This window comes from Hylobates moloch, unplaced genomic scaffold (assembly GCF_009828535.3).
Source record: "Hylobates moloch isolate HMO894 unplaced genomic scaffold, HMol_V3 SCAFFOLD_39, whole genome shotgun sequence".
NCBI classification, from domain to species: Eukaryota; Metazoa; Chordata; class Mammalia; order Primates; family Hylobatidae; genus Hylobates; species Hylobates moloch.
Genome location: NW_026652314.1, coordinates 361121 through 388485, shown reverse-complemented (window position 1 = coordinate 388485; position 27365 = coordinate 361121). Strand labels below are relative to the sequence as shown.

General features: G+C 49.4%; 1 protein-coding gene and 1 pseudogene across 2 annotated transcripts in view; both read right to left on the bottom strand.

Moving 5' to 3' along the window:
• The window catches only part of LOC116463502 (repulsive guidance molecule A-like), a 45434-nt gene extending 20455 nt beyond the window's left edge, over positions 1–24979 (bottom strand). Inside the window, exons 1-2 of one of the 2 annotated variants that reach the window (XM_032146631.2) lie at positions 24598–24979; positions 8325–8440 (exon numbers count right to left, since the gene is read on the bottom strand). In XM_032146631.2, coding sequence (XP_032002522.1) covers positions 8325–8440; positions 24598–24611 — 130 coding nt within the window. In that variant the 5' untranslated portion in view covers positions 24612–24979. Of the gene's footprint in view, positions 1–8324; positions 8675–24597 lie in introns of those variants that run through there. The other variant, XM_032146630.2, reaches the window with a different exon arrangement.
• LOC116463503 (Y-box-binding protein 2-like) lies at positions 1027–2075 on the bottom strand (annotated as a pseudogene).
• Positions 24980–27365: the final 2386 nt, after the last annotated feature.

The window sequence follows — 27365 nt, the reverse complement described above, 5'->3', positions numbered from 1 at the left end:
CCTGCCCAGCCTGAGCACACACGTGTGGGTCTGTTCATGTGGCATTTCTTAGCACAGGGAGCAACTGGGCTTCCTTCTGCGGGGACCTAGGTGCGGAGGCATCACTATAATCGGGTGTTCTGCTGGCTGGAGCGAAATGGTGCATGAAATGAATACATAAGCAAAACCCAACAGACATAAATCTGAGTTGGGAAAATGTGCACAATGACAACTTTGCCCACTTGTCTTCCTGTGGCTGGGTGGCATCGTCCTCTTTAGAATGCTATGCCATGGTGAGCAAGAGGCAGAGGGCCTTTGGGAGGAGGCAAAAATGCTAGATCCTTGGAAAACGCATATCCTCATCATATCCCCAAAGTCTGTTTCTTGTCTCCCATCTCAAGTCTTCTATACCACACAGTGCAGAGTCCAATATGCCACATGGTAAGTTTTTTTTTTTTTTTTTTTTTTAGATGGAGTCTTGCTCTGTTGCCCAGACTGGAGTGCAGCAGTGGGATCTTGGCTTACTGCAACCTCCACCTCCCAGGTTCAAGCAATTCTTCTGCCTCAGCCTCCTGAGTAGCTGGGATTACAGGCACATGCCACAATGCCCAGCTAATTTTTTTGTATTTTTTTTTCCAAGACCACAGGAAAGCCTGTTTTTGCTTTTACTGGAGGCTCAGGTGGCACATGACAGATCATAAAATGGCTTCAGAGGTTGGGGGCCTGGAGAAAACAAAAATAAACTCGGGGGGCAAAGAAAAACAACCAGGAGGAGGTTAAGAGCTGGCTGGTTCCGTCTCAGCCTGAGTTAGGGGAGGGGGTTGGTGTCTCTGTCCCTTCCTTCAACCCTTGATAAGGGAAGGAAAAAAAAAAAAAAGCAAAAGGCTGTTGCTTCAGCCCTCCTGAGTCTCAAGGAAAAGGCGAAAAGCTGGTGTTTTGATGCCATGAATTACGGGAAAGGGGGAATACGGTACTGAGTAGGGTATAGGTCAGTTGGAAAAACTGGCAGATACCAGATGGCAGCTCTGGGTGTCCTTTGAGTTGGAATCACTCCAGGATGGCGGTGGTGGGGTCCCCATTGTTGACAGGGGCTGAGGTCTCGGGATGCGGGCTGCCGGGGGCCGGGGCCTGCTGCCGTCTCCGCTGGAAGTAGGGGTGGTTTCGTGGGCCCTGGGACTCAGGCTGGGAACCATCGGCAACACCTTGGCTGGGCTTGGTCTCACCATCCCCACCTTCCCTGGTAGGCTGGCTGGGGTGGCCTGGGCCAGAATCGAGGTAGGGGGACCCGCTCACCTCCCTGCTGTTGGTGCCCCTCCAATGGGGCTCTTTGGGCTCTACCCCGTCAGTGCCCTCTGTAGGCTGCTGCTGGTTGGGGGACCGAGGGCCTCGCACAAACCACCATCGGTAGAAGAAAGGTGGGGGGTGCCGTCGTCAGGCTGCTGCCCGGAGTCTTTGGCCCGCTCCCCTTCTCTGACAGGTTCTGTCCCCGCTGAAGGGATCTCTGCCACCATGGGTGGTGGGGCAACTGAGGGAGGCCGGGGGATGAATGGGCGAAACCTACATCGGTTGGGGGCATAACGGCTGCCCTTCACGGGCACCTCCCCGGGCCCAGTTACATTAGTGGCTTCTGCGCCCTTCTGTCCTTCCATGACATCAAATTCCAGTCTCCCCATCTCCAACGCTGCGCAGAAACTTCCTGGGGTTCTTTTAATAGCTGTCTGGTGAACAAAGACATCTTCCTTGGTGTCATTCCTGTGGATGAATCCGTAACCATTCCGGACGTTGAACCATTTGACACTGCCCAGGACTCAGATTGCCAGCAGCACCGGCTTGTCCGTGTGACTCCGGGGTGGGGGGATGGAGGGTGGGGGGCAGGGGTTTCTGAGGCCACCGTCGCCGGGTTGCCAGGGGTGCGGGGGCCAGGCACCAAGGGGGTCCCAGCAGCGGGCCTAGGCGGCTCTGCCCCTGCCACCGCCTGCCCCACCGCCTGCTTTCTGCGGCTTCCCTGCGGGCACTGATATCACCACCGCTACCACCCCGGGCATCGTCGCTGTGGGGACCACTGTCACCACCGCTGCCGCCTCCACCTCGCTCATCCTGCCGGGTCCAGTACTGGCCCCCGCCGCCGCCCAGTTTTTTGTATTTTTGGTAGAGACAGGTTGGCCAGGCTGGTCTTAAACTCCTGACCTCAAGTGATCCACCTGCCTCGGCCTCCCAAAGTGCTGAGATTACAGGCGTGAGCCACTGAGCCTGGCACTACATGGCAAATTTAATGACATATTTATCCAAAATCTGTGCATGGGAAAAGGGCAGGGGTCTGGGTTCTACTTCTGGCTCTGCCATGCAACTGGCTGTGTGTGCAATGTCGGGACAACCTCTCTGACGCTGTGTTTCCTCATCAGTGAAATGGGAACGATGATCCTCATAGGAATGGCCTTAAGGCATTTAGCAGAACGCCTGCTACAGTGTGGCCACTCAATGAAAAGAGCTTTAAAAATTATTACTCTCCTTCAAATGATTCTCCTTTGGAGAGAAGAATATAAAGGTATTTTATCTTGAAAGAGGTTTGTGAAATGTTCATTTAGTGATGGTTGTCTGTGGGAGGTTGGATTTTGGGTTATTTTTATTTTATTACTTGTCCCTTTCGCCTTCAGAGTTAAAAATGAGTACTGTTTTTATAACCAGAAAAAAATTATTTTGGAAAAAAATTTGAGTATCTGGAAAAAAAGAAAAAAAAAATCCTGTGGTCTTTGCCCATTGAGCAAAACCCAAAACAAACAGAAACACACACAAAAACCCAAGGGCCCTGTAGTTCCCAGGGCTATGTGGGTGTGCTTGGGGTGGGTGGAGAAAAGGGCATATAGAAACAGAAATGAGGTTCCTGCTTTTATAAACAGAACTGGTGCTTTACAAGAGGACAAAAACGTAAGGCCCATGAGGCACCAAGCCCAGGAGGTAGCTCAGTTGTCAGCAACCAAGGTAACAGGTGTCCCTGGCATCGGGGGGTCTGCACTGGACCCCTGCAGACGGCACTGAGCTTGGAGTGGTGAAACTTGGAGTGGTGGGCAGTGTCCAGAGCAATGCCTTAGAGCGGCCGGGGGTGGTGTGGTGGGGTGGCATTTGGGGAGTCAAGTAGGGAGGAAAGGGGTGACCCAGGGCTTGGGGATGTGCCGGAAGCCTTGGAAATGAGCTTGGGAAAAGTAGGGGGCCGGGAGTTAGAGGCCCTCCCTTCTGATGCTCCAAAGCAGGCCATGAGCAGCCATGAGCTCCTGGGCAGGAGTTTCAGAGTGATTCATTTGGCACCATGGCGACGATCGGGGGAGGCAGGCAGGTCCTAAGCCTGTCCACTGTTGCAATGGCAGCAAGGTGACAGAGGGAACAGGCAGGACCAGGAGGAGGAAGGACCCACGGCCCCAGGTGATTAGACTACCTGGAGGGGCCCACTTCACACCCAGGACTTCACGGATCTGGACTGGTACAGGCTAGGCATGAGTCCAGGGGACAGGAGAGGGTAAAACTAGGGTTTTATCTAACTGTCCTGGTGTGCCAGGGACTGAGGATAGTTCTCAGGACATGTAGCTTCCAGTTTTAAAACTAAGAAAGTCCTGGGCAAACTGGGATAAGCTGGCTACTTTCAAAGAAATACTGCCTTCAATTTAAGGCTGGTTGAATTTTTGCCAAGCAGCAAAACAGCATGGCCCGACTGCTACTCAACCAAAACCTAAAGTTGGGGTTCTCTGCCCAGTTCTAGGCCTCGCACATTTCACCAAAGACAAGATCGCTAGCAGGAATTACACTCCCTGCAACATGTAAACTGGTCCCCACCTTCAGGCTCTTATCTTCCAAGGCCTCCTCTTCTCCATCTCATAGGGTGGCCTTATCTGTGCCCACAGATCACCTCTCCCCAGCTCCCATCCTCTGAATGCTGGAGTGACTACTAGCAATTTCTCCAACCTCGCAAAGACCTTTCCCTTCTTCAGATCACAAGACCAGAGAGCCTTTCCCTTTCTCCTCAATTCGCCCTCAGGGCCTAGCGGCTGGCCATCTGTAGAATTTCATGTGTGTGCTCTCCCTGGGAGCCAATACCCTGTTCTGCAGATGCCGTCACACACTGGTCGCTAGCTGGCTGGTTCTTGCCACTGAACATCAACTCCACATTCACCTTTTAAAGCCTAACCCCAAAGTGATGGTATGAGAAATAGGAGGGATTTGGGAAGTGATTAGGTCATCAGGGTGGAGCTTTCAAGAATGGGATTAGTGCTTTTATAAAAGGGACCCCACAGAGTGCCCTCACTCCTGCCCTGTGAGGACAGAGCTGTAAGGCACCACCTACAAACCAGACATCGAATCTGCCAGCACCTATTACTCTTGGACTTTTCAGCCTTCAGAACTCTAAGCGATAAATGTCTGCCATGTATAAGCCACCCACTTATGGTATTTTGTTACAGCAGCCCAAACAAACTAAGACACTCTCCCCTTGGGACACAAAGTCCTACTGCGAGAGCAATAGTGTGGTAAGCAGGCTGATCTGCTGATGCATTTGTTTGTTTGTTTTTTTGAGACGGAGTTTCATTCTGTCACCCAGACTGGAGTACGGTGGCGTGATCTCAGCTCACTGCAACCTCCACCTCCCTGGTTCAGGCGATTCTCTTGCCTCAGCCTCCTGAGTAGCTGGGATTATAGGCTCATGCTACCATGCCCAGCTAATTTTTGTATTTTCAGTAGAAACGGGGTTTCGCTATGTTGGTCAGGCTGGTCTCGAACTCCTGACCTCAAGCAATCCACCCACCTTGGCCTCTCAAAGTGCTGGGGTTACAGGCGTGAGCCACCGCGCCCGGCCGATGCATTTTTGAATAGCAGCTCTGATAGAAACGGTCTCATTTCTATAGCGACACAGGTGTGCCTGGACACTGCAGAGGGTCTTGGTCTCCCCAAACCTTAGTTACCCACCGAGGACTAACATTTCTAAAACAGCTGCAGTTTAAAAGTATAAGGGGAAGAAAGAAGGAACAAAGAAAGGCTGGAGTGCAATAGTTCTTAGAACAGCGATCCTCAAACTTGAGCATGCATCAGAGTTCTCTGGAGGGCCTGCTCTAGAACACAGACTGCAGGGCCCCACCTCCAGAGTAACTGCTTCTATAGGTCTGTGGTGGGCCTAGAACTTGCATTTCTAACCAGTTCCCAAGGAAGGCTAACGCTGCTGGTCCAGGGACCACACTTTGAGGACCACTGTGCTGAAGTACAGGACCCATACATAGTGAACAGGAAGCCTGGTGACATGTCCGAAACATAATGCCTGCATGGATTTCTCTTAGAAATCTTTTCGAAAAAGTCACAATGGCTTCAAAGTTTAAAAAGCCATCTATTAACTGTGATTTGAGTAGGATGCCATTTGTGGAATGCTCTTTTAAGAATCCTTTCTGGCCTCCCTTCCTAGGTAGACGTGGACACTGTCTGCCTGTGCTGTCTCCAAAGAATCATCTAAACAGACACCCTTCCAGCCCGCTTGACAGTGCAGGGCCCCTTTCTCTTCACCAGGCTGTGGTCTGCCTGAGGGGCTTGGTTAGAGGGCTCCGAAAGTTCTCACTGAGTCAGGAACCCAGGAGGTTGGCCATCCACATCGAGTAAGTAAATGCAAACACTCGAAACACACAAACGCTCTCAGTGTAGCTGAGGTGAAGGTATCTTTCTCCACCTAACTATGTTCACTTTCATTTGCACTCCTATAGGCTTACTCCTGGCAGCCATTCAAGCTGACGAGCACAGAACAAACCCAGGCTTTCACGCAGCTGCTCGGCCAGTTTCCACCTGTCTTCAACGGGAGAGGCCAAGGCACACAGGGGCCCCCAATGTGTCTGGATGCCTTGCACTTGCCGGGGCTTTATTTCTCGATCTCCCACCTTGCTCTCCATCAGATCTGCAAGTTTTCTAACTTTATTCCTAAGTGGCCCCTCTCCTGGTCAATGTATCAAAGAATGGGACAGTCTCTCTTTGTTGTGGAAATTTCCCATTTCATCCCTTACTTAAGAAACTGTCTTTTGACCCACATTTCTAGAGCACACAAGTTTTGGAGCCCCCAGTATATTTAATTTTGGGATACTGGAAGCTCAGTTTTCAGTAAGGTGGGCAATTTTGACTAAACGCAGCTGTCAAGCCCTCAAATGAGAAGAAACATTAGCCAGCTGGCATGACAGGAGAGCAGCTATCAGTTCTATCGGCCAGGTTTTAGTTACCGGCCTTGATGCCAAAAAGAAATGGGTTTCTTGGAAACAAAAGTGATGGAATTTGGGCTGTGACTTATATAACCTACCAGTGTTCCTCAGCCTATGCCGGGATGCTTTGAAATAAAAGTTTTTAGGATGGAGAAATAAATCGAGAAACAACAAAAGCACCACCACTCAGGCCATGCAGCCTCCTACCTCTGGGAACTTCTGCCAGGCCTTCCTTTCCTCTCTAGCCCCAAAAGGTAACAAGTGCTGCAGCTTTAAGAGCGGGAAGGTGTTGTTTTAAGGGCCTCTAAGCCCCTCTTCTCAATTTCAGCTTTGAGCTGACATCACATCCCCCACGGCAGCCAAGGGACAAAAGCCATTTATCAACCCATCTGATAAAACTTCCAATGGGCTTGATCTTTATCTAGACCAAACCAAGAACACAAATTGCAAACTCCTGCTTTTCCAAAACGTTGACTTCTTTTTAAATAGGGTGATTTTTATTTTTATTTTGAATTCTTGGGAGGAAACCAAATTGGCCTGTTCAGCCAGACTCTTAAGTAGGTGGAGAAACTGTCTTTTTAATACACTGGGGGTAGGGAGAGGGCACCCTGCTGTTTGATCCCCTGTGGAGGTTTTGATATTCCAAGCTGAGTACTTTTGGGGGACACCAAGATCCCTCCCCCGACATCTTGTCCTCGGTCAGGCCTCCTAATGGAACCTAGGTCTGGAGAGCAGGTTGCGGCTCTCTGGGACCCTCCCGGGGTGCGCAGTGGTTGAGTAAGCCGGACGCACAAGTCTGAGCTGGCGCTGGGGGCCAGGAGCAGGGCTGGGACTAGGGGGTAAACTGATCCCTCGCTCCCTACTGTTCACTGTCTGCGTGGTCCGCCCATTGGGAGCCCCAACTCGCAGCCAGGCCGAGCCAGACCTGCCCAGTTTTGCCAGTTCCTTGAAACCCAGTTGGCTGAAGAGCAAATCAAAATAACCCAATCCGAGTCTAAACTCAAGTCCTTTCTTGCAAAGCTCAGTGGTGCGCAGGGGCTGCGGCTCCACGCCCGGCTGTGGGGTGAAACAAGCTGAAATTTTTTTTAAAAGACACCTCTGAACCCCGCAAACACAATGGAAACGGCTGGGAGATCCCGCTTTGCGCCGGGGGGGCCATTTGGCCCGTGACATTGTGTTTATTTGTATTTTTAGCAAGAAAAAAATGGGTATAAAGGGCTTAACTGGCGTTTTCTGGCTGTGAGCAGCATATGGCAAAAATGAAATAAAGTTTTATGAAACATCATAAAGAAAACAGGCCGGGGATTTAAGTTGCATGCCTCCCCCCTCCCCCCGAAAGGAAAAAAAAAAAGTAAAGAAACTGGAGCGTTTGGGAAGGAACAAATGCTTCTCTGTGGAGTTGGTCTCCCTTCCCCCAACAAAAACAAGAGGTCCGGGCTCGGAGGAATTTGAAAGCAGCGATCTGCCAAAAACATTGTGAAAAACTATGGGGGATTCATTGGAAACAGATGGGCTTTTTCAGCTTTAATTCTGAAATTTTCTCCCTTTCTGACACAATAAAAACAAACAGGGGGCGACGCAGAAAGTTATCAAACAGGAACACCAGCTCATTTGAGCCGAGTCCGTGGGTGTCCCCGCGTGGCCAAATGGGTGGAAATGGGACGAGGTCTCCGGGGAGGGGGCTGTCGGGAACTCGAACTCGGCTGGGACCTCAGGGGAGCCCCTGGCTCCACCCCTGGGCACCCGGCAGGTTTGCAAATTGCTGGGCGAGGAGCTGAAGAAAGTGTCCCCAGCACTGAGGGCGTGCCTCCCCTTCTCCCCCTCTTCCCGAGACCCTAGGAGGCACGTTCCCAGCACCCCCTTTCTCGGAAAATGGGAAGGGAGTGAGGCACCCCCGGCTCCTGCGCCCTCCCCACCCGGCTCCTTCTCACTGCAACTCGGGCAGGGTGCCCCTCTCCGGGTCCCCAAAGGCAGGCATCGCACCCACGACGGGGTGCGGGAGAAACAAAGACCCGTGGAAATGGGAGGCGGGGTCCGGAGAACTTGAGCCGGGACTCACTCGCGCACATCTGGCCCAGCATTGAAGGGCCGCCCAGGGACCCGGCCCCGCGCGCCCGGCCGGCAGTACCTTACCTGCGGTGAAGCTGCAGAGAAGGAAGGCGAGGGTCGGCCAGAATCCCAGGGCTGAACGTCCTGCCCCTCTCCCCATACCCATCCATCCAGCTCGGCCTGTTACCACTAGCCTCTCCCTGGAAGAAGAGTTCAGAAAAAAAGGAGAAGAAAATAAATCACGCTGCGGAGAAAGGGCAGCGTCGCTCCGCCGGCGGGAGCAGCGAGCCGGGAGGCTCGGTCCACCTCGGCCGCGGGCGCCCAGCGCGCTCCCCTTCCCGCGCCGCCCCCCGCGCGCCCCTCCCTCGCCATCCATCACTCGGTTCCCCGCCAATGTCGACGCGGCCCCGCGCCCCAGCCGCCTGCGCCCCGCCCCATCGCGCTCGGGTTTCAGCGAGGCCCGCGAGGCAGCGGGAGGCCGCCGGGCGGGGACCCAGGCTGCCCGGCTGCGGCGCTCGCCGTGAGGACCTCGGAAAACCACGGCCCTAGATCAGAGGGCGCGCCACCCTCCCCGACCCTCGCGCCATCTCCAGCCCGCGGCTGTCCTTGCAAAACAGGCCCAGTACTCTTGGGAGGCCGCAGGGCACAATGTGGGGGCAGGGCGCCCCTTTAATCCCCTCCACAAATATCCAATCCAAATAGAAAACTGCGCTTGGAGGCAAATCCCAGCTCCACTTTCCAACCAGACTGCCGACCCCAAGCTTCCACTGACGCCCCCTGGCTCATCTGTCGCACTCAGACGCGACACCGGTGCAGGAGGCTGAAAAATCCACTTCCGAGTTGTCTAGGTCTGGGTAGGATGGCTCTCTGCATCTCTGCTACTAACGCACCTCGAGGTTCCCGCCCGTCGTGGCCCCGGGCCACCCATCCTGACTGGGCTTGGGCTGCCTCCAGCACCCCCTTCAAGCACCTCGCTGCTTCCTGAAGACTTGCCCCGGCTGCGCCCCCGTGCTGAGGGCCTGCGGGCCTAATCTTGCCACCTTGGTACAGCTGCTACTCCAGAGATATGGCTATGTCGGTCCGCGTGGCGCGCAGGGCCGGACGGTTTGGCGCTCTCTGCGAGGCCCGCAAGGCTGCACTTGGGAGGGCTTCAGCATGGTGACCTTTCCTAACTCTGTCGCTTATTTTTCTGGGAAAAAAACATCTCCTTCCCAAGGTTCCCTGGGCCCCGCAGTTCTGCTGCCGTTGTGATATTTAAGGGACTGGTAACTTCCCCTGAGAGACATCTTTTGGATGAAACACAAATAGTCCTGAGCAAGTGTTTTTAGTCAAACCAATTCCTCCCGCACCCTCCTCACCTCACTCCCAAGCCTGCCCATCTGGCTCTTTGGGGGAAAAAACACCTCTGGGTTTTTATCCAATTTAGATATTTCTCTTAAGCACTATCACAGTCCTCACTTGCTGCAAAGGCCACACAGGCTGCAGGGCTGCAGCCGCATCTGGGGTTCTGGCTGCCAGGTCGGGAGTGTGGAGAGGAGCAAGTTTGAAGGAAGGGGAGAAGGCCCTATGTCTGTGAAGACACAACCCCAGCAGCAAGACTTACGAATCTGGCTTCCACAAAACAGGTAGACAAGGGGACCATACCTCAGCCAGCTGTGCAAAAGGGCAATACGAAGCTGTGCTTTCCTTAGGTGGAAATGCCAGACACAACTCTTCTTTACGTGGGGGTGCCACTGTGTTTCCCTGAAATATTTAGGTCTCAGATGGACAGGCTCTGATTATTTTTCCCCCAAACCAGGGTTCATTTTAGGATGGGTCTGCAAAATGCTACACTTTTCCCAGTGAAAGCCCACCATCGAAAATGGTCTTCCTTTCAAGCTTGGCCAGTCCTGGGGCCCAACCCAACAATTTATTCTGCAGCATCACCAAACGGCAGCCCATTCCAGCCGCCACCAGGGCACGCTAAGCAGGCACTGTGCCAGGCTGCACAGAGGCGACCAAGTGGCCTTTTCACCTCTGAGGTCCACTAATTAACACCATTTGCTAGAGTCTGCCTTTCACGAGCCAGTTCTAGAGTCTCTTGCTAATGAAAAGGGATCACTGACATTCCAAGTCACCTGGACAGTAATTAACTACCATCACTGCTGCAGCATGTCCAGGTCAGAGACCAGGGCTCAGGATCCAGGGGAGGCCATGCAGCCCGCAGAAGCCCAGAAATCACGCCCTTCTGGGGCTGCCCTTGCCCAAGAGTGGACTTTTCACAGCAGGACTTTTTTTTTCATTCAATGAGAACAGAAAAAAGAAATCTTCAACTATGTTACAATTTAAAAGTGGAAAAAAAAAAGGAGTTTCCCTCCCACATCAGGAAATGTCATCCAATATTCTTAAAGCAAGGATAACTAAATAAAATACATGTGCAGCATATTCTGCAATTCCATTACATACAGTAGTTTTTTTTTTCCAAAGCTATTTTTTCAAGTATTGTTAATATAAAGCAGTTGCACAAAAAGCAAAGGTGTTTTGACAAACAGGTGTATGCATTTATTCCTTTTTAGGAACAATATCTAAAAAAATAACCGTCCTCCACCCTCCCCCGAAAAAGACAAAGATTCATACAGACACATCAGGATATATGTACAACATAAACTCCATCCTAAAGAAGCAACTGAGATAACCCCCAGGGGATACAGAATCAGAATTGTAAAAATCATAGTGAAGTTTGCTTGCTGTAAAGCCTGAGAATTTTTTTTTTTTTTTTTCCAGTAGGTTCTTCTCGCAGCAGGACTTTTAACCTCTACATTTCAGTTTCTTCATCTGTAAGGATCAGGCTGATAATATTGTCACTCCAAGACTACAACTGAATAGAACTTGGAAGAGGCCCCAGGTCATGGGAGTTCCAGTGTCCCTGCTGGGGGACGGGGACTGGCTGCCATTTTAGGAGGAGACCCCAGTCTTACGGCATGAGCAAATAATTTGGGAAAGGGACGCAAAGGGCTTTTTTTTTCCCCCCTCTCGAGGAGAAATGTCTGAGGCTGAATTTGGACATCTTCAAAGTGGGGACTTGGCCATCACACAGTTTAGACTATCATGAGAAATCTAGCCCCAGCTAGAGCAGTATGGGGTTGTGCTGACCTTGAGAAATCTATCTATACTGGCTAAACCAACCAACTTTTAAACAACTCCCCAACTCTCTGCAGGAATAAAAAATTCCTAAAACGTTAGATCTGAGAACTCAGCACTCCATTCGCCATAGAAACTCATTTAACTCAAAAGTGTAGTTGACTTCAAACAAACAGCCCCATAGAGTCTAACCAAGTATGTGGTGTCCCCTAGGCTACAGCTTAGATCTGGGGACAGAGACACTCTCATGCATGACTCTTGCCCCCTTTCTTCAGCACTGGCTGTGGAGGTCCCATCCTGAGCATTCCCCTCCATCTTCTCTCCCTCTCCACTCTGGGGGTAGCTATTTGATGGGGGGAAAGGGGTCAAGGGGCTTCTGAAAGGGTTCTGCATAAGGCAGATGCCCTCTCAGGGGCAGTGATAGTCAGGGGCTCCAACTTTGCATGCTTCTAGGTATGAACAGAGTGTTCTCAAATCTAGGGCCCGAGTCATCAGTCAACAAATATATATTCAGGACCTCCTGCAGGCTAGACCTTGGGGGATAAAGAAATAAGACAGTCCCTATTTCTGAATTGCTGGTAGAAACAGATAATAGAGAAAAATGAGTGCTAACGGAGAGGTGAGGAGTGAATGACCTTTACCACAAAAGGTGGTGTCTTTCAAAATAATGGCTAATATTTTGACGTATTCTTACATTGTGTCAGGTGCCAGCTAAGTACTTTACATTTCTAGAAACTTTCAGCTAAGGAAGGTTCTATTACCATCCTCATTTTGCAGATGAAGAAACTGAGGCTGGGAACGCTTAAGTACTCACCCAATAAATGGCTAATAAATACCAAGCCAAGCATGCCGAACTCCATGCTTGGCGTGCTGTGTGTGCCATTCATTCCAATGGTGGTGAGCAAGTCCGCACCGGGCTTAAAGTCAAGGCGAGACAGATTACTTAACAATCACTTTCAATAAAGCATAACACAGACTGACAGGGGAGACACAGAACACAGATGCCAGGGGCCTCCAGCCCAGCTTGGGGTGCAGGGAGGGGAAAGCAGCTTTCCCAGTAGGAGTATGCCAGGGGAAGTTGATGGGCAAGGGAGGGGATGGCAGGGAGAAAACTCCAGGCAGAAGGAACACCCAGCACGCCAGGAACAAGGTATGCTTTACCTGAGGATCTGCAAAGGCTGAAGTGCAGCTGTAGAAGGAAGAGGTGAAGCTGGAGAAACAGAGCAAAGAGCTTGGGGGAGCCTGTGAAGCACCTGGGAGCGCAACCCAAAGCCTCAAGATGGGGAGGGATTTATTCTTTTGGGAGACCACTGTGAGAGATGTAAAAAGATTAGAGTTGGCCAGGCCCTACTCCAAAGCAGCTACATCTGAATCTCTGGGGGGGTAGAGCCTGGGCATCAGCATTTTAAGGAGCTCCCCTAGGTGACTCATGTCTAGGGGAATAGCTGGGTTTGTAGGTTCTATCAATCTCGGGCCCATGCCCTTCTTGCTGCTGGCAGGTGCACAGAAGACCCAGGTCAGTCAGTTTCTGCCCCTTGGGATTAAAGTCAAGGCAAGACAGATAACCTAACAATTACTTTCAATAAAACGGTGATTGCAAGTGACTTGAGCTGGACCAATCAGAATATTTCTTGAGATTGTTGCTACAGAAGAAGCTTCAGTTCTGGTCTGATTCCAACATAGGATGGGTTTAGGGCAGCAATCTTGTGCCAGGGTGAGTGTTTATGAGTGTTAGTAGTTGAGGTAGCATTTGAGGACGTGACTGTGTGTGTGTGTGTGTACGTGTGTGTGTGTGTACGTGTGTGTGTGTGTGTGAGAGAGAGACAGCTGCCCTATCGCCCAGGAGGCTGGACCGCAATGATGCGATCTCGGCTCACTGCAACCTCCGCCTCCTGGGTTCAAACAATTCTTGTGTCTCAGCCTCCTGAGCAGCTGGGATTACAGGCACGCGCCACCACACCCAGCTAATTTTTGTACTTTTAGTAGAGACAGGGTTTCACCATGTTAGCCAGGCTGGTCTCAAACTCCTGGGCTCAAGTGATCTGCCTGTCTCTGCCTCACAAAGTGCTGGGATTATAGGTATGAGCCGCTGCGCCCAGCTGACATCTTGTTTTTACTTAAGTTGTATTTTATCAGGTGAGCTTTTTGGGGAGTGATGAAGATTTTATTTAGGCTAAGCCTCCCCAAGCCACTCTTCAGAATGTGACTCCCCTGCAGCTCTTCCTGAGCTCCTGTGAGCTACGTGAGTACCTATTCCAGCTACGGAAGCTGAGAAAAATTCCTTATTTTGCTGAAGCTAGCTTGGTCTAGATTTCTCTAACAGATCCCTGTCTAATATGGAGGAAACGAGCCAGCACTGGTTCCAGGTATTTTTGCCAACCTTGCAAGTGTGGGGATATGTTACCAATGGCTCTTAATCCACCATTCACTTACTGACCAAGAATTTGACATTTCTTGAGTAACCACCCATTCCCCCATGTCCTGAAAAATGTTTGTCCAGACCATGTCTTGAGGAACTGAGTTGCTTCAATTTACAACTCACAGTGTGAGAACGGATCCTTATTTTTAATTTATCCCTCAAATTCCTCTTTCAAACTTTAAGGGCCATCCTGGGGTCTGGTCATCTCAGATTTGATGAATCGGTACTTGTTCTCTCTCTCCATAACCTTCAAGGTTTTATAGACTTTGATCATAACGCCTTTCTGGCTTCATCTTTCCACACTGAAACCCTTAAGGTACAAAGCAGCCCAGCCTCTCACGAAGAACTTCAAGTGATGTTATTGCTCACCTTCTGCAGTTCTGAGATATTTTTCTCAAGGGGAAGAGAATACAGCTGCCAGGTATGGGTAGAGCCCAGGTAGAATACTATTTTTCGTTTGTTTTCCAATATCATTTCTGACAGTATTTTAGCATTTTCTGAACACTTGGTCCTGAGTGGTCTGTAGCAAACAAACATTTTGCAAAGATCCCAAGGATCCTCTTTTGTGGCTATAAACAGACCGGACAAAGTCCATTTTCCTGTAATTTGGATTATGTTCTCATAAATGCATTAACAGACTTGCGCCTGCAAAAGCTTAATATGCATGTTCTTGCTAACTGCTAAGCTCATCCTGCAGTTAATCACCATTTGTTTGCCATCTCTGCATAGCCTTCATTTCATCCCAAAGCCTGGAACCATCTGAGCTTTCCCTTCTTCAGATAATCCATGTAAATTTAAACTAAGTCTGGATGCACCCACAATCCTGGGGGATCCTCACTGTTAATAATTCTTCATCCAGAAAAGTACCTGTTTATCCTATTTTTTATTTCTTGTCTCTAAGGATAATTCTGATCCACAGCAATTTCCCCGCACATGCTGGAGAGACTTACTATTGTAAATGACCTTTGGGGTGGAACTTTGTCAGAAGGAATTTTGAAAGTCTAAACAGAATTCATCCTGGGTTTCTCCCTCATCTCCAGGCCTGTTTCTGACTCCTTAAAGAATGCTAATAGATTGGTTGGGTTTCACGTTCTTTCTAGAAAACACATTGTGCTTCCTTCAACTAGTCGAGACTTTATAAAGTGTGCTTCATAATCATACTTTTTAGTATCTATTCTGCAAAAGTGGCTATTTAAAGTGACCCTTCTGACTGGGTGCCGTGGCTCACACCTGTAATCCCAGCACTTTGGGAGCCCGAGGCGGGCGGACTACCTGAGGTCAGGAGTTTCAGACCAGCTTGGCCAACGTGGTGAAACCCCATTTTTACTAAAAATACAATAATTAGCCAGGCATGGTGGTGGGCACCTGTAACCCCAGCTACTTCGGAGGCTGAGGCAAGAGAATCACTTGAACCCAGGAGGCGGAGGTTGCAGTGAGCAGAGGTCCTGCCATTGCACTCCAGCCTGGGCAACAGAGAGAGACTCTGTCTCAAAAAAAAATGACACTTCTCAGGTAGGGTGGACTCCCCTTGTGGGCGGGAGGCACAGTGTGCATGCCTGTGGACACAGGTGCCACACGGAAGGGTAGCTGCACATTTTGGCTATGAGGATGTTGCTGCCATCTTCATTATCTGAGGCTTCCTTTCTCTCTGTGTAAAGAATATCACCTGAGCTTTGATGCTCCTTCCCTCACCACGAGGGACTCTTATTCTTGGTAATTAAGACATAATTACCAAGAAGAAAAAACTACCAAAAATTTAAAAATTTTACCAAAATTAAAAGTTTTCATTTAAAAATTAAACTAAAATTTTAAATTAAAAAAATTACCAAATATTGCCAAGTATTAGATTTTATTCCAATATTTTAATGGGTTTTTAATTTTGATTTTATTTTTTTGAGACAAAGTCTTGCTCTGTCGCCCAGGCTGGAGTAGCGTGGACAATCATGGCTCACTGCTGCCTCAACCTCCTGGATTGAAGCGATCCTTCCTCCTCAGCCTCCTGAGTAGCTGGGACCATAGGTGAACATGCCACCACGCCTGGGTCATTCTTTGGTATTTTTTGTGGAGATGGGGTTTTTGGCACATTCACCCAAACTTACACTGCAGAAGGTAAGTAACCTGCTTGAGGTCACCCAGCAGGCTTGGTGACAGAGTGAGCTTTGGGCAGCTCTGGGTGACTCCCAGCTGCCAGGCCACCTCTGATGAGATAACAGCTGCTCCCCAGGCATGGGGCTTTTCGTTTTCTCTCTGCCTCTACTAACCCTACTCCATCCTCTTGCTCTGAACAGAAGCAAGGACTCCCTCTGTGCTCCCTTTGACCTCTGCTGCCCCAAGCTCGGTTCAGGCTGGGCTGGGCTGGAGCCTTCCTGCTGGTTGGCCAGCAGTTTCCATGGCCGCCCTTCCGTGGTATTTGGATGTATGACCCTCTTTCCTTCTTTCGCACCTGTCCTTCTTGACTTCCCATACTCTCAGTAACCTCCTGGAGCAGCCATGTTTCTTTTCTCCCTACTTCTCCCATTTCTTTTCACTGGGACTATAAACTGGGGTATAACTACACTTTCTTAATGAAAGTCTCCCCCCGACCACCACTTTCTTCTTAAAACTCTTGTCTGAGACTTCCTATCACACCTACTATCTGGTCTCTAAAGTTTGCAAATTCTTCTGCCTGCAAAACCCAGTACAAAAGCAATAGTATTTACGAACTGCTTAATTGTCAGTGTTAGGATGGAAAGCTTCAAGACACTGCCACTGAATATGGGGAAAGACAGAGACCTGGGATTTGGGGTGGTCCTAACTCCAGCTGTGTGGCACCACACCCTGTCCTATCTTCAGCCCCTCAGCTTCTCCAGAGCAGAATCACAGCCTGGCTGCCCCAGGAGATCTCCAAGCTCCAGAGTCCTGTCTCCAGGGATCCGGTGAATTGATACTGGCTCTGTAACTAACTAGCCTTGCCCACGCCTGATTGTGAGGAGCCATTATGAGGCCTCATCTGTAACACCTCTGCAGTCCCCAAGTGAAAATGTGGCCAAGCACGTAGGAAATGTCATTTGAAGAGTGACATTTTTTATGTTTTAATGTCACCATGAAATTCAGTAATAATCCCCAACAATACTATGGTATACCTGAAACCATACATTTAGCAACCGCCTGAGGTTTGAAAGCAGCTTTTGGGTACACATACACAAGACATACCAGGTTCCCGTAAGAGAGAACAGACCACACAGCGCTTATGTCTCCCCATTCCGGTAAGTTCTTGGGAGAAGAACTGGCTTGGAACCATTTATCCACCAAATGGCAACTGTCTGAACCGACAGTGCGTCTGTGTCTCTCTCTCAACCAACAGAAGGCTGGAGTATTTGGATTAATGAATAATTTAGCGCCAAGCACAAATACCATAGACATTTAGCAATAAGAACAGATAACCAAGTTGTTCATCACATTCAAAACTGTTTAGAATGGCTAAGCAAAGCTGAAATAGAGACAATCCCCAGCTGATGGGAGGTGGGGAAAAGTGCCAATCCAGAAAGAAGAACAAATGTGTCACCTTATGTGACATTCGCTTCCACCATTGTTTTTCTTTCCTAACTTTGTCAAGGCTAAGGGAATTTCTTCACCTTTTTTTTTTTTTTTTTTTTTGAGACGGAGTCTCGCTCTGTCACCCAGGCTGAAGTGCAGTGGTTCGATCTCGGCTCACTGCAAGCTCTGCCTCCCGGGTTCACGCCATTCTCCTGCCTCAGCCTCTCCAAGTAGCTGGGACTACAGGCGCCCGCCACCACGCCCGGCTAAATTTTTGTATTTTTTAGTAGAGATGGGGTTTCACCATGGTCTCGATCTCCTGACCTCGTGATCCACCCGCCTCAGCCTCCCAAAGTCTTCACTTTTATATTACAGAGGCAATATAGCATGCTGGGCTAAGAACATGCAGTCTGAACACAGACTCTCCAGATCTCAGTTATTTCATCTGTAAGATAGGGATATACTTGCAGATCTATCAAAAGATTGTTGTGAGGATTGAATGAGTTAATACAATCATAACCCACTTAGAACAGATGCCTAGCATAGAGTAAGTGTTGGTAAGTAGTTGCCAATATTCATTTTATACCATCAACTATTGTTTGGACTACAATAGTGCCTACTATGTGCCAGATTCAGCTACAGCCTTGTACGTACAGGATCTTGGGGGAGCTCTGCAGAATTCTGCAAGGACTCACGGATAACCTTGACTTCTAGGTGGGTTTTAAGTTCATTTTCAGTTATACTTGAGGCCTGATGAGCACCTACTGGAAAAAACTCCCCCGTGTAACCACAGAGTCGTCATCTTAACTATGCAATGGGCACAGCCATTTCCATTTCACAAACGAGACAGACTCATTTCTAAGTCTTGTCTAAGGACCATAAATACAAGTAGCCGTGCAGAGGCTCAAACCCAGGTCTTGAGATGCCAAGTGCAGTGTTTTTCCCACCAAACTACAGCTGCTTCTCATCTTCACTCATGGTTTATTTATTTCTGTCAGTCCAATAATATGCCCCACATGTAGAATGATGGATCATGCATTAGAAATGGGGATACGTTTAGAGATATACTGTTCTCCAGACATTGACAAAAATATAAAAACGTTTTAAGAAGAGAAAAATTTCCGTGAACAATCTCCCCCATCCATCCTAGAGACCTAAGAAATTGAAATAATTAGATTAGGGAATTTTTTGTCTTTCTTTTGGATGGTAAATGACATTTTTTAGATGACGTATTCATAGAGTACTTACCTAGACTTAGCCTTCGAATGCGAGTTAAATAGATTTACTTAAACACAGGAAGACATTTAGGTAAACCTATCTACAGTATCAATTCATTGGAGTTCTTTCAGTCCACAAGCCACTCACAGCTCATCTCAAGTTTTAAGCCAGATGGGCTTCAGCCTTTAGAGATTGGTCACTGACCCGGAAAGGGAGGGCCCATGCGCCATCTTGACTTGGGTTTGCCTTGCTCTTGTTGCCTCCTGGCCGAGGCTCAGAGGGCGAGTATGTTCTCCCGCAGGCCTGAAGTCAGTAGACCCTGCCAACAGCATCCATTTACTCATGAAGAAGTCAGACACCTGGAGCTTAGGGATCTACTTGCTCAAAATGCTCCTTATCAGAGAAAAATAATAGCAACGTAAAACTCTCATAGCATGGAAGAAGGTGACATTTAGCTTTTTTTGTCATATGATCTTGGGATACCCAAAGACTACAAAACCAAAACCAAGTGTTTTCAGGAAAGCAAGAGAAGCTTTTTTTTTTTTTTTTTTTTTTTTTGAGACAAGGTCTCACTCTGTCATCCAGGCTGGAGTACAATGGCATGGTCATAGCTCACTGCAACCTCCGCTTCCAAGGTTCAAGCGATCCTCCCACCTCAGCCCCTCAAGTAGCTGGGACCACAGGTGCACGCCACCATGCCCGGCTAATTTTTGTATTTTTTAGTAGAGACTGGGTTTCACCATGTTGGCCAGGCTGGTCTCGAACTCCTGAGCTCAAGCAGTTAGCCAACCTCGGCCTCCAAAAGTGCTGGAATTATAAATGTGAGCCACCATGCCCAGCCAAGAGAAGCATTTTGAAATCAGTACTCTGAAATCTGAATGTCAGACTATTTTAGTTGCACTGATTGATATATAACAAAATAAATTAAACTCACAGAAGCCTCATGTTCAGAGGCAAAAATGACCTGCCCAAATTCAGCAGTGAGGGGTTATTAGCAGGGCTGGACCTTTGAGGGAATGCCATCATGAACTTCGTAACGTCTACAGGTAAGCCCAGCCTCTAAGCTTTGCTTCTCTTTTTGCTTTGCTTCCCTTGTATCAATAAATGGGAGCCCATCTGGGAAAATGCAATTGCACAAGAGAATCTATTTATTATTTATACTTTACCTCTTTCCATAAAGGATATTAAACTAAAATGTAAATGAAAGCACATTAGACACCAAAACTTCCAAACAAATGTTAATTATTATTTTCAAGGTACCAATTATTTTGAGGAAACCCTGTAACTTTTTATGGTTCTATGAATGAAATGGGCATTTCATTCTGGCTGTGCTCTGACAACCAGAAAAAAACCTGCGTGGAAGAAGACAGAGTTCCATGGCTATGTTCTTTCAAGGGCAATCTATTCTTCAGGCTGCCACTTGTCAGTGCTGAAAATGCACACTGGCAACACATTTCTAAGTCACCGACAAGACCCCAGCATTTGCCCAGGAGACGTTTTTGAGCAAGCCTCTTTTAGATGAGCATTTGAACAGGCAGAATGGTATTCCTGCAAGGCATCCATCAGCAAGATCTTCTATTCTTACAAGCTTATAAGTGGGTCAGACTTTGATAGAGAGAACCAAACTTTGTGAAAGCACCTCAAACGATCAGATGTCAAGGTTTTTTTTTTTTTTTTTTTTTTGAGATGGAGTCTGGCTGTGTTGCCCAGGCTGGAGTGCAGTGGTGTGATCTTGGTTCACTGCAACCTCCGCCTCCTGGGTTCAAGCGATTCTCCTCTCTCAGCCACCGGAGTAGCTGGGACTACAGTCATGCGCCACCACACCCGGCCAGTTTTTACACTTTTAGTAGAGATGGGGTTTCACCATGTTGACCAGGCTGGTCTCGAACCCCTGACCTCAAGTGATCTGCCCGCCTTGGCCTCCCAAAGTGCTGGGATTACAGGAGTGAGCCACCGTGCCTGGCTATCTCAGGGTTTTTGAATGGACAATCTGGAGAGGAGAGTCACATCATGGTGCAGATCAGCTGAGAAAAGTATAAAAGTCTAATAGGGGAGTGAATCCTAAAGAAGAGTATGCACTGTGGCTGACAATACTAGTAATGTGAGGGATGTGTAGGGGCCTTCAGGGGTAGGTATATGTATGTTGCATGCCTCCACCTAATCTCGTTTAAAGACATCAAAGAGAAAATTCTTCAAAATACCTACAAAGGATAAAAATGGGTTGCATCCATCTTCAAGAAGAAATGTACACTGAGAATAAAATAATGTTACCAAAACTCTTACTGAGAAATTAGGCAGAATATCTCTGTTTCCAAGGACAGAGGGATAGAATATTACCAGGAAACAGAGCAAACTGTTCCTGTCAGCCAGGGCGAGCTGCTACAAAGACCCTGATCTTAGAGTCCATGAAGATGAAAAAATGAACTATAAGGAGAAGCCACAACAGACGGTAACTACTAAACTGTCCTGCCAAGACAGAAGTCAATGAATTTTGGGGCATTTTTGCTCATACCCGCTGATCTCTGTTTTGGCGCACAGAGGACACAGAACCTATCGGAATTGGCCCCCTTTGACCAGATAGTTGACCTCCTTTCTGCCTAATTTTCAGGCTCTGGCAAATCCAGTATTTTGCTTTCTGAAAGTTCTTCATCTTGTAGCACTGCTTTAAACAAGCAGTTGAAAAATGAGAAAGGTAAATCCAACCAGCAATTCTGTAGTCACTCTCTGCATAAACTGTTTGCTACACTTCCATTATTTACTGTAGTAATCTGGATATAATCATTTCATAAGTTGGGTAGGTACATAGTACATTTTTATGTTAGTCAGTTACCAGTGACTTAAAAATTTTTATATGGGGTTATAAAAGACATTTGCATTTATTTTGTCAATTTCTGCCCTAATTTTAAAATGCCTTCTTCTTCCTGCCCTAAGAATGGTAAAGTTTCACACCTCACTAGGCATTCTTGCCTCCTGACCCCTGGGTTCTAACATGATATAGCACTTCTACTCACAGGACAGACCTGGCTAAGAAACTCGGTATCCTTTCAATAGAGTTCATTTGTTCATCTGTCACCAAGGAAACTGACTTCTGCCTGGCCTTGTATGCATACTTGGGTAAGGCAATCCTTAATTTTTTCCACTGCCCTATTCATTGCTCCTTTATAGCTCTGTTGCTAAGAGAAGAGAGGCTGAAACTGAGCAGTCATTTGCTCAAAATAAGAAAAAGAGGAGCCTGTCTTTTGGATAGGCTGGATACCAAACAGGTGGGGAAACCTGGAGCGTCCCTTCTTCAGGTTAAATTTATGTTCAGTTAAGTTTGTTGAATGGCTAAATAATGGAAGCAAAGCCATTCCCTAAAAGAGCCACAGGAACACCACAGACAGTTAAAAGTTAACTAAACTTACCTTTGGGATATTATAAGTCAAGTTCTAGAATAATTACCTGTAAGGAGTAGTGTCATTTCGTTTCACAGAACTAACAGATTCCAATAAGCCTGCACTGCTTTCAGATAATCCTTGTATGTTTTTGCTCAGTTGCACTTGGATACGTCCTGCCTCTTTCCCTGGATGGCAGGCTTCTTGATGGATCGGTGACCATGCCTTCTTTCATGTCTATACTGCATGCTTCAAGGCAGGAACAAATTTTGCAACCATACTTGGTAAAAACAAGCGCTAGAACTTAATTCATTTGGTAGCAAGGTTGTAGGGGGAAAAAAGCACTTTAAACTCACAGAACCCTGGCCATATCCCTTCTGCTTTCTGGCCATCAGTTTCTTTTGAGAAACTGAAAATACCAGCACCTGTTCCTGCCTGCTTCCTGGGAGCAGCAAGCATCCCTGGAAGAATGGCTGAAAAACTCCCTGTCCCAATGTCAGGGATGCTCACTCCCTATTTATTTCATTTTGCAATTGCTCATCTAAGAATTCTTGGGTTTGGCTTCTCACGGGGCTGCTGAAGAGCAAGGGATTGTATTAAAAAGGAGATTCTTGTGCCTTTAGTCCCTATTATTACATACACTGGGAAGCAGCAAGTCATTCCTTGGGGGAGGTTTGTAAAAAGAGAAAGCAGGCAGAGGTTTCTTAGCAAAAGTCAAAGATGCCCTCCTTGAATGAGATGCCAAGCTATTCTAAGACCTCGTCTGTCACAAGTCTCATGATGAAATAAATACCTACCAATGGAGACACAGTTTGAGACAGCATGAGGGGGCAGACCAGCCACCCTCCATTTCATATGTCTACTGGAAAGTGTAAGCACCTGTCTGACACCTGGGAGGGAAATAATGGAAGCAGGGTACTTGAAAAAAGGAGGCTAAGACCTCTTTCACTACCACCACAGCCCAGAGAGTCTCAATGGGGTACTACAGTAGACAACTACACTGCTCTACAAGGGGCCAGAGTGCCCTTCAGAACAGGGTGAACCCAGCTCACCGCTAATATATTATCTGGCCTGGAAGGTGGCAGCAAAAACCAGCCACAGAGAACGTGGAACCCGCCTGGATGTGTGGGTGCCCCACCCAGAGCCTTTGTCTGCAGGACTTGCCATCCAGCCACGTCTGCCCCAGTTGTTAATTGGAGATCATGTCCCTCCCTGTAAAGGGGGCTTGCTTGTCACTTGCTGTGGTAACAGCAAGAAACCCCTTCTTTGTATGTGCAAAAGAAAAAAAAAGGCCAGTTTGGGTACACTATTCTGTTCCCGTATAGATGGGCAGGAGGCCCTCTCCCAGTTCTCCTCCTGCTGCTCTTCGGAGCACAGTTACTCTCTTTTCTAGGGGTCACGGCTCAAAATTCACCCAAGACATCACCTGTTTGTGATGCACAGGAGAAGACAGAGGTTTGTGCATTGGTTTTCAAGATCTCTGCACCAGATGCCTGCGGAAGGGGCATCTTCTTGCAGCAGTTAACATTTTATGTTATGTTTTTGCTGGAAGAGTCTAAAACCAGATGGAGAAGGTGATGGAGCTCCTTTAGGTGACAGCATGCCACTCAACACGACCCGCAATTTCGTCCCCTGAGCTCAATGTGCTGAGCATGGGACGTCGGGGTTCTCCCTGGTACCCTCGATACTCGAGAGAGCTACTGTAGCCTCTAGCCTGGAGGCGAGGGCTGGTTCCTGCCTCTCCACCTCGTGCAGGAGACTACACCCAACTTCGAGAACACCCAACTTCGCAGCCTAAGAGGAATGCACAGCTCACCACTTCCGCTAGATGGCGCTACTTCCCCTACTCCGCCCGCGAGACACCCAATTTATAAAATAAATACAACCCAACACCTCCCAAAACCACACCACATAATAGCAGCTCACAGGCTCCCATTAAAATCTCAATTTGGGAGAACTGAGTCTACCTTCGAGCAAGTCTAATACAATTACATTAATAAAACACAATCCCGAATTGCACCCGAGCGTCCCCCACACTCGCCCTCCCATTAAATACACCTGTCCCCCTTGCCCCGGCTTGTACCCTGGGTCGAGCCGCGGCGCGAGCCGGCGCTGAATCGTCGCCGTGCCCACCCGTCCACTTAGGAACGCCGGGGAGGCTTGGCAATGGGCATCCTCGGCCCTCAATCCAAGGTCCGCACCTTCCCGTACGCCGGCGCGCCGAGGCAAAGGGCCTCCGGGACGCGAGCCCACGCGGTGCACTGCGCCGACATCCCCGAGGCCAGGCAGCTCCGCAGCCGGGCGTCGAGCGGGAGGCGGGGGCCCGGACGGCGCGGGCCAATGGGGGTTCACGGCGGGACAGTCGGGTGGCCGGCTCCGTCCCGGGCTCCGCGAGCCGGGCGGAGGGAGGGAGCTCCCAGCCCGCACACGGTGTAAGGGACGTGTGCCGGGTCTGCCCAACCACGCGCGCTGGCGGCTGCCCGGGGGAGAGTATTTTAGGAAAAAAGAACAAACACTAAACCACAAAAACTTTCCTGCTGCCAACAGCTAAAGCGATCGAGGCGCAGCAAAGCTCCAAATGTGGGCAAGATGGGAGCAAGATGAGACGCGGGGCTAGGGAAGACCAAGGCAGCGCCGTGGCCCCGGCAAGTGTCGGCGGCGCCTCGGAGATGTCAGAGCCGGGTCCGCCCGGCTCCCGACCCGCGCTTACCTTGGCGGCTGCATGAGCCCCTGCGGCCCGCGGGGGGTGGCGCTGGCGGGGCTGCGGGAGAAGAGGGGGTGTCGGGGCGCCGCTCGTCTGCCCCAGGGCAAGGTGGGAGGGGCTCCGCCGGCGCTGGTCCCCGCCGCCCCGGCCGGCTCAGCAGCGGCCCGGGGCGCGCCTCCTGCTCCCGGGCTGCATGCCTGCGAGCGCCTGGAGGAGCCGGCCCGGGAGCGAACGGCCAGTGCTTCCCCGGCCCAGCGGCTCGAGCGGCGCAGCCGGCGCTCGGGAGACAACTGCAGAGTGGGGCGGCCGGGACCAGCCCCCTCCCTGGCCCGGCCCCCGCCCGCCGCCGAGCGCGGCGTCGCGAGGTTCGTTTGCGCGCCGAGGGGAGGGGGCGGGCCGGGCGCCCGGGCCGCGGGCGGGGGGCGCGCGCGGGCGGGGCCGGCAGGGAGGGGCGGGCAGGAGCGGGGTGCGGGCTTGCGTTGCCCCGCCCCGCCGCGGCCCCACCCTCCCGCATCAGCACCGGCTGGGTGGGTGCGGAGTGCGCCAGCGGCCAAGTCAAGATTCCTTGAATGCTCAGGTTAGGGGGCGCGGGCGGCAAGTGCGGCGACTCCCCAGGGCGCCTCCAACTTTCCGAATCCCCCGCAGGGTTGCGGTGGAGCGCACGGCGTCCTTCAGTTAGGAGGTGGTCGAGGGGAGTTCTGAGATTTCTGGAGAAGGCGGTTACATCCAAGACAAATGCTGTTGCGCTCTGCGGAGACGCACCTTTGTTCTATAGAGATTTTGTTGTTAAGACTCTTCTTGAAAAAACTAATACATATGTATTACATGCTAACACACGAATACATTCTTGCGTAGAATTTTACATAACTCAGGAGTGTCTCGAGTGAAAAGACCGTGTCGCACTCCCTCGCACGGCCGCGGCTCCCCCGCGGTAACCTTCGCTCAGGGTGTGCTCCGCCGCGGTTCTCTCCAGTCTCTGCGCTTTTACATGCACACGCACAGATTGCGAGTGGAATCTCCTGGGCTTTTCAAAAGAATGTTTTCAACATTCAGCGCATGCACACAGTGGCGAGAACACGGCCACGTAGGGAGCAGTAAATCCCCAGAGGCTTAGGGAGCCCAGGGAAGGACCCTTGCTGTGAAACAGCAAACAGCCACCCAATCGCCATGTGTGGATCTGAAACCCCAGCTGGAGCGTGAAGTCGGTCTGGTTACACAGCTCAGGCCCAAATTAGCACTGCACGGTTAGAGAGATTTGCCAGTACATTCTAGACAGGGTTATGACCTTCCCCTTCTTACAGAACAAACTGTCTTGAATTTTGATATGATGAGAACTCTGGATTTGCAAAATGAAAAGGTATCGTCCGCATTAAAGCACGATCGTTATTTATGCGTGTGGTCTTGAGAGATGTGGTTTTAACTCAATATTCTCCGTTTTATTTGTCAAGTGTATTTGGATAATCTATAGCTGGGATATAAATAAAATTAAGTGGTTTAGCAGGAAGGGATTGGGTATGGGTTTCTAGAATTAGCTCTGACCTTAGGCAAGTCATCTAGCTCTGCTGGGCCTCAGTTGCCTCATCTATGAATAGTAGGGTGTGTGTGTGTGTGTGTGTGTGTGTGGTCTTCCAGCCCTGACATTCTGTGCCCTGACATTCAGTGAATAACCAATTTCTTCATCTTTCATAGCTCAGCTCCAACATCTTCCCCACCCTCTAGGGAGTCCTCACATCCATGTCTTTACTTCCTAACACTGAGCTCACTCTGTAATTATGCGCTCATTAGAGTGACCTTTCCGTACATGTTGGCCTCTCCCACCATACCATAAGCATCATGAGGGCAGGAACCAGGACTCCTTGGAGTCATCATTGCATTCCTAGCACTTAGTATGGTGCCTGGCACGCTACAAGAATCTCTGAATGACTGTCACCCAGATAATAGATTTCTTACTGTTCTTCCAAATTGCCTGGCATTTTAAAAAGTCTGTAAGTGGAAACGTGTCTTTTTAAGATGAGGCCTTTGGAAGGTAACCAGCAGGGTTTTCCGATGGTGGGGGACAAACAATCCACTGTCTAGATAAGGACGGACAATTCTCAGCTCAACCAAGGGCCGTGGAGGTAGCCAGTAACTGTTTACCTCGATGAGTGCAGCCACTGTGGAGAAGACAACGAATATTAATGCTACTCATTAAGTACTTGATTAAGTTGGAACCCTGCATAGGCAGTTGGAATACACAGAGTGCTCAGATTTAAATGAAGCCGTGAGGTGTGTTTAGGGTGCAAATGAACAAACGGACATGCTTTCAACCAACAATCTAGAAACATTCCTAATATAAAGCTCCAGGGTATCCTTTGTCTTTCTTTACTGCAAAGGGCCTGGATTCCTCAATATGAACAGGAAACAGGCTAACCTACGTTCAAGAGTTTAAAAAAAAAAGAAAAAAGGCCATTAAGAAACAAGGGGCGGGGTAAGTGAAAGTCTAAGTCAGTACAAGACTAATATCTGTATTAGTTTCTTTCTTGTCTGATGTGTAGAGTTGCCAAGGGAGAGGTTAAAATCCGGCCTCACATTTATAGGGGAAAACTGGGGTTTCCACCCCTTCTTGGCCACTCTTCCTCTTTTTCCCTTTTGTGAGGGAGGATACGTGCTTGCTGGGCGGTTGCCAGATCCACCTGGATGCCACCTGGTGTGAGAAAGCTCTCCTGGGATGCACCACACTTGGCGCAGGGAAAGCCTGTGCTACTGGGGTGTGGAGCAATTTGCTGTCTCTCTGT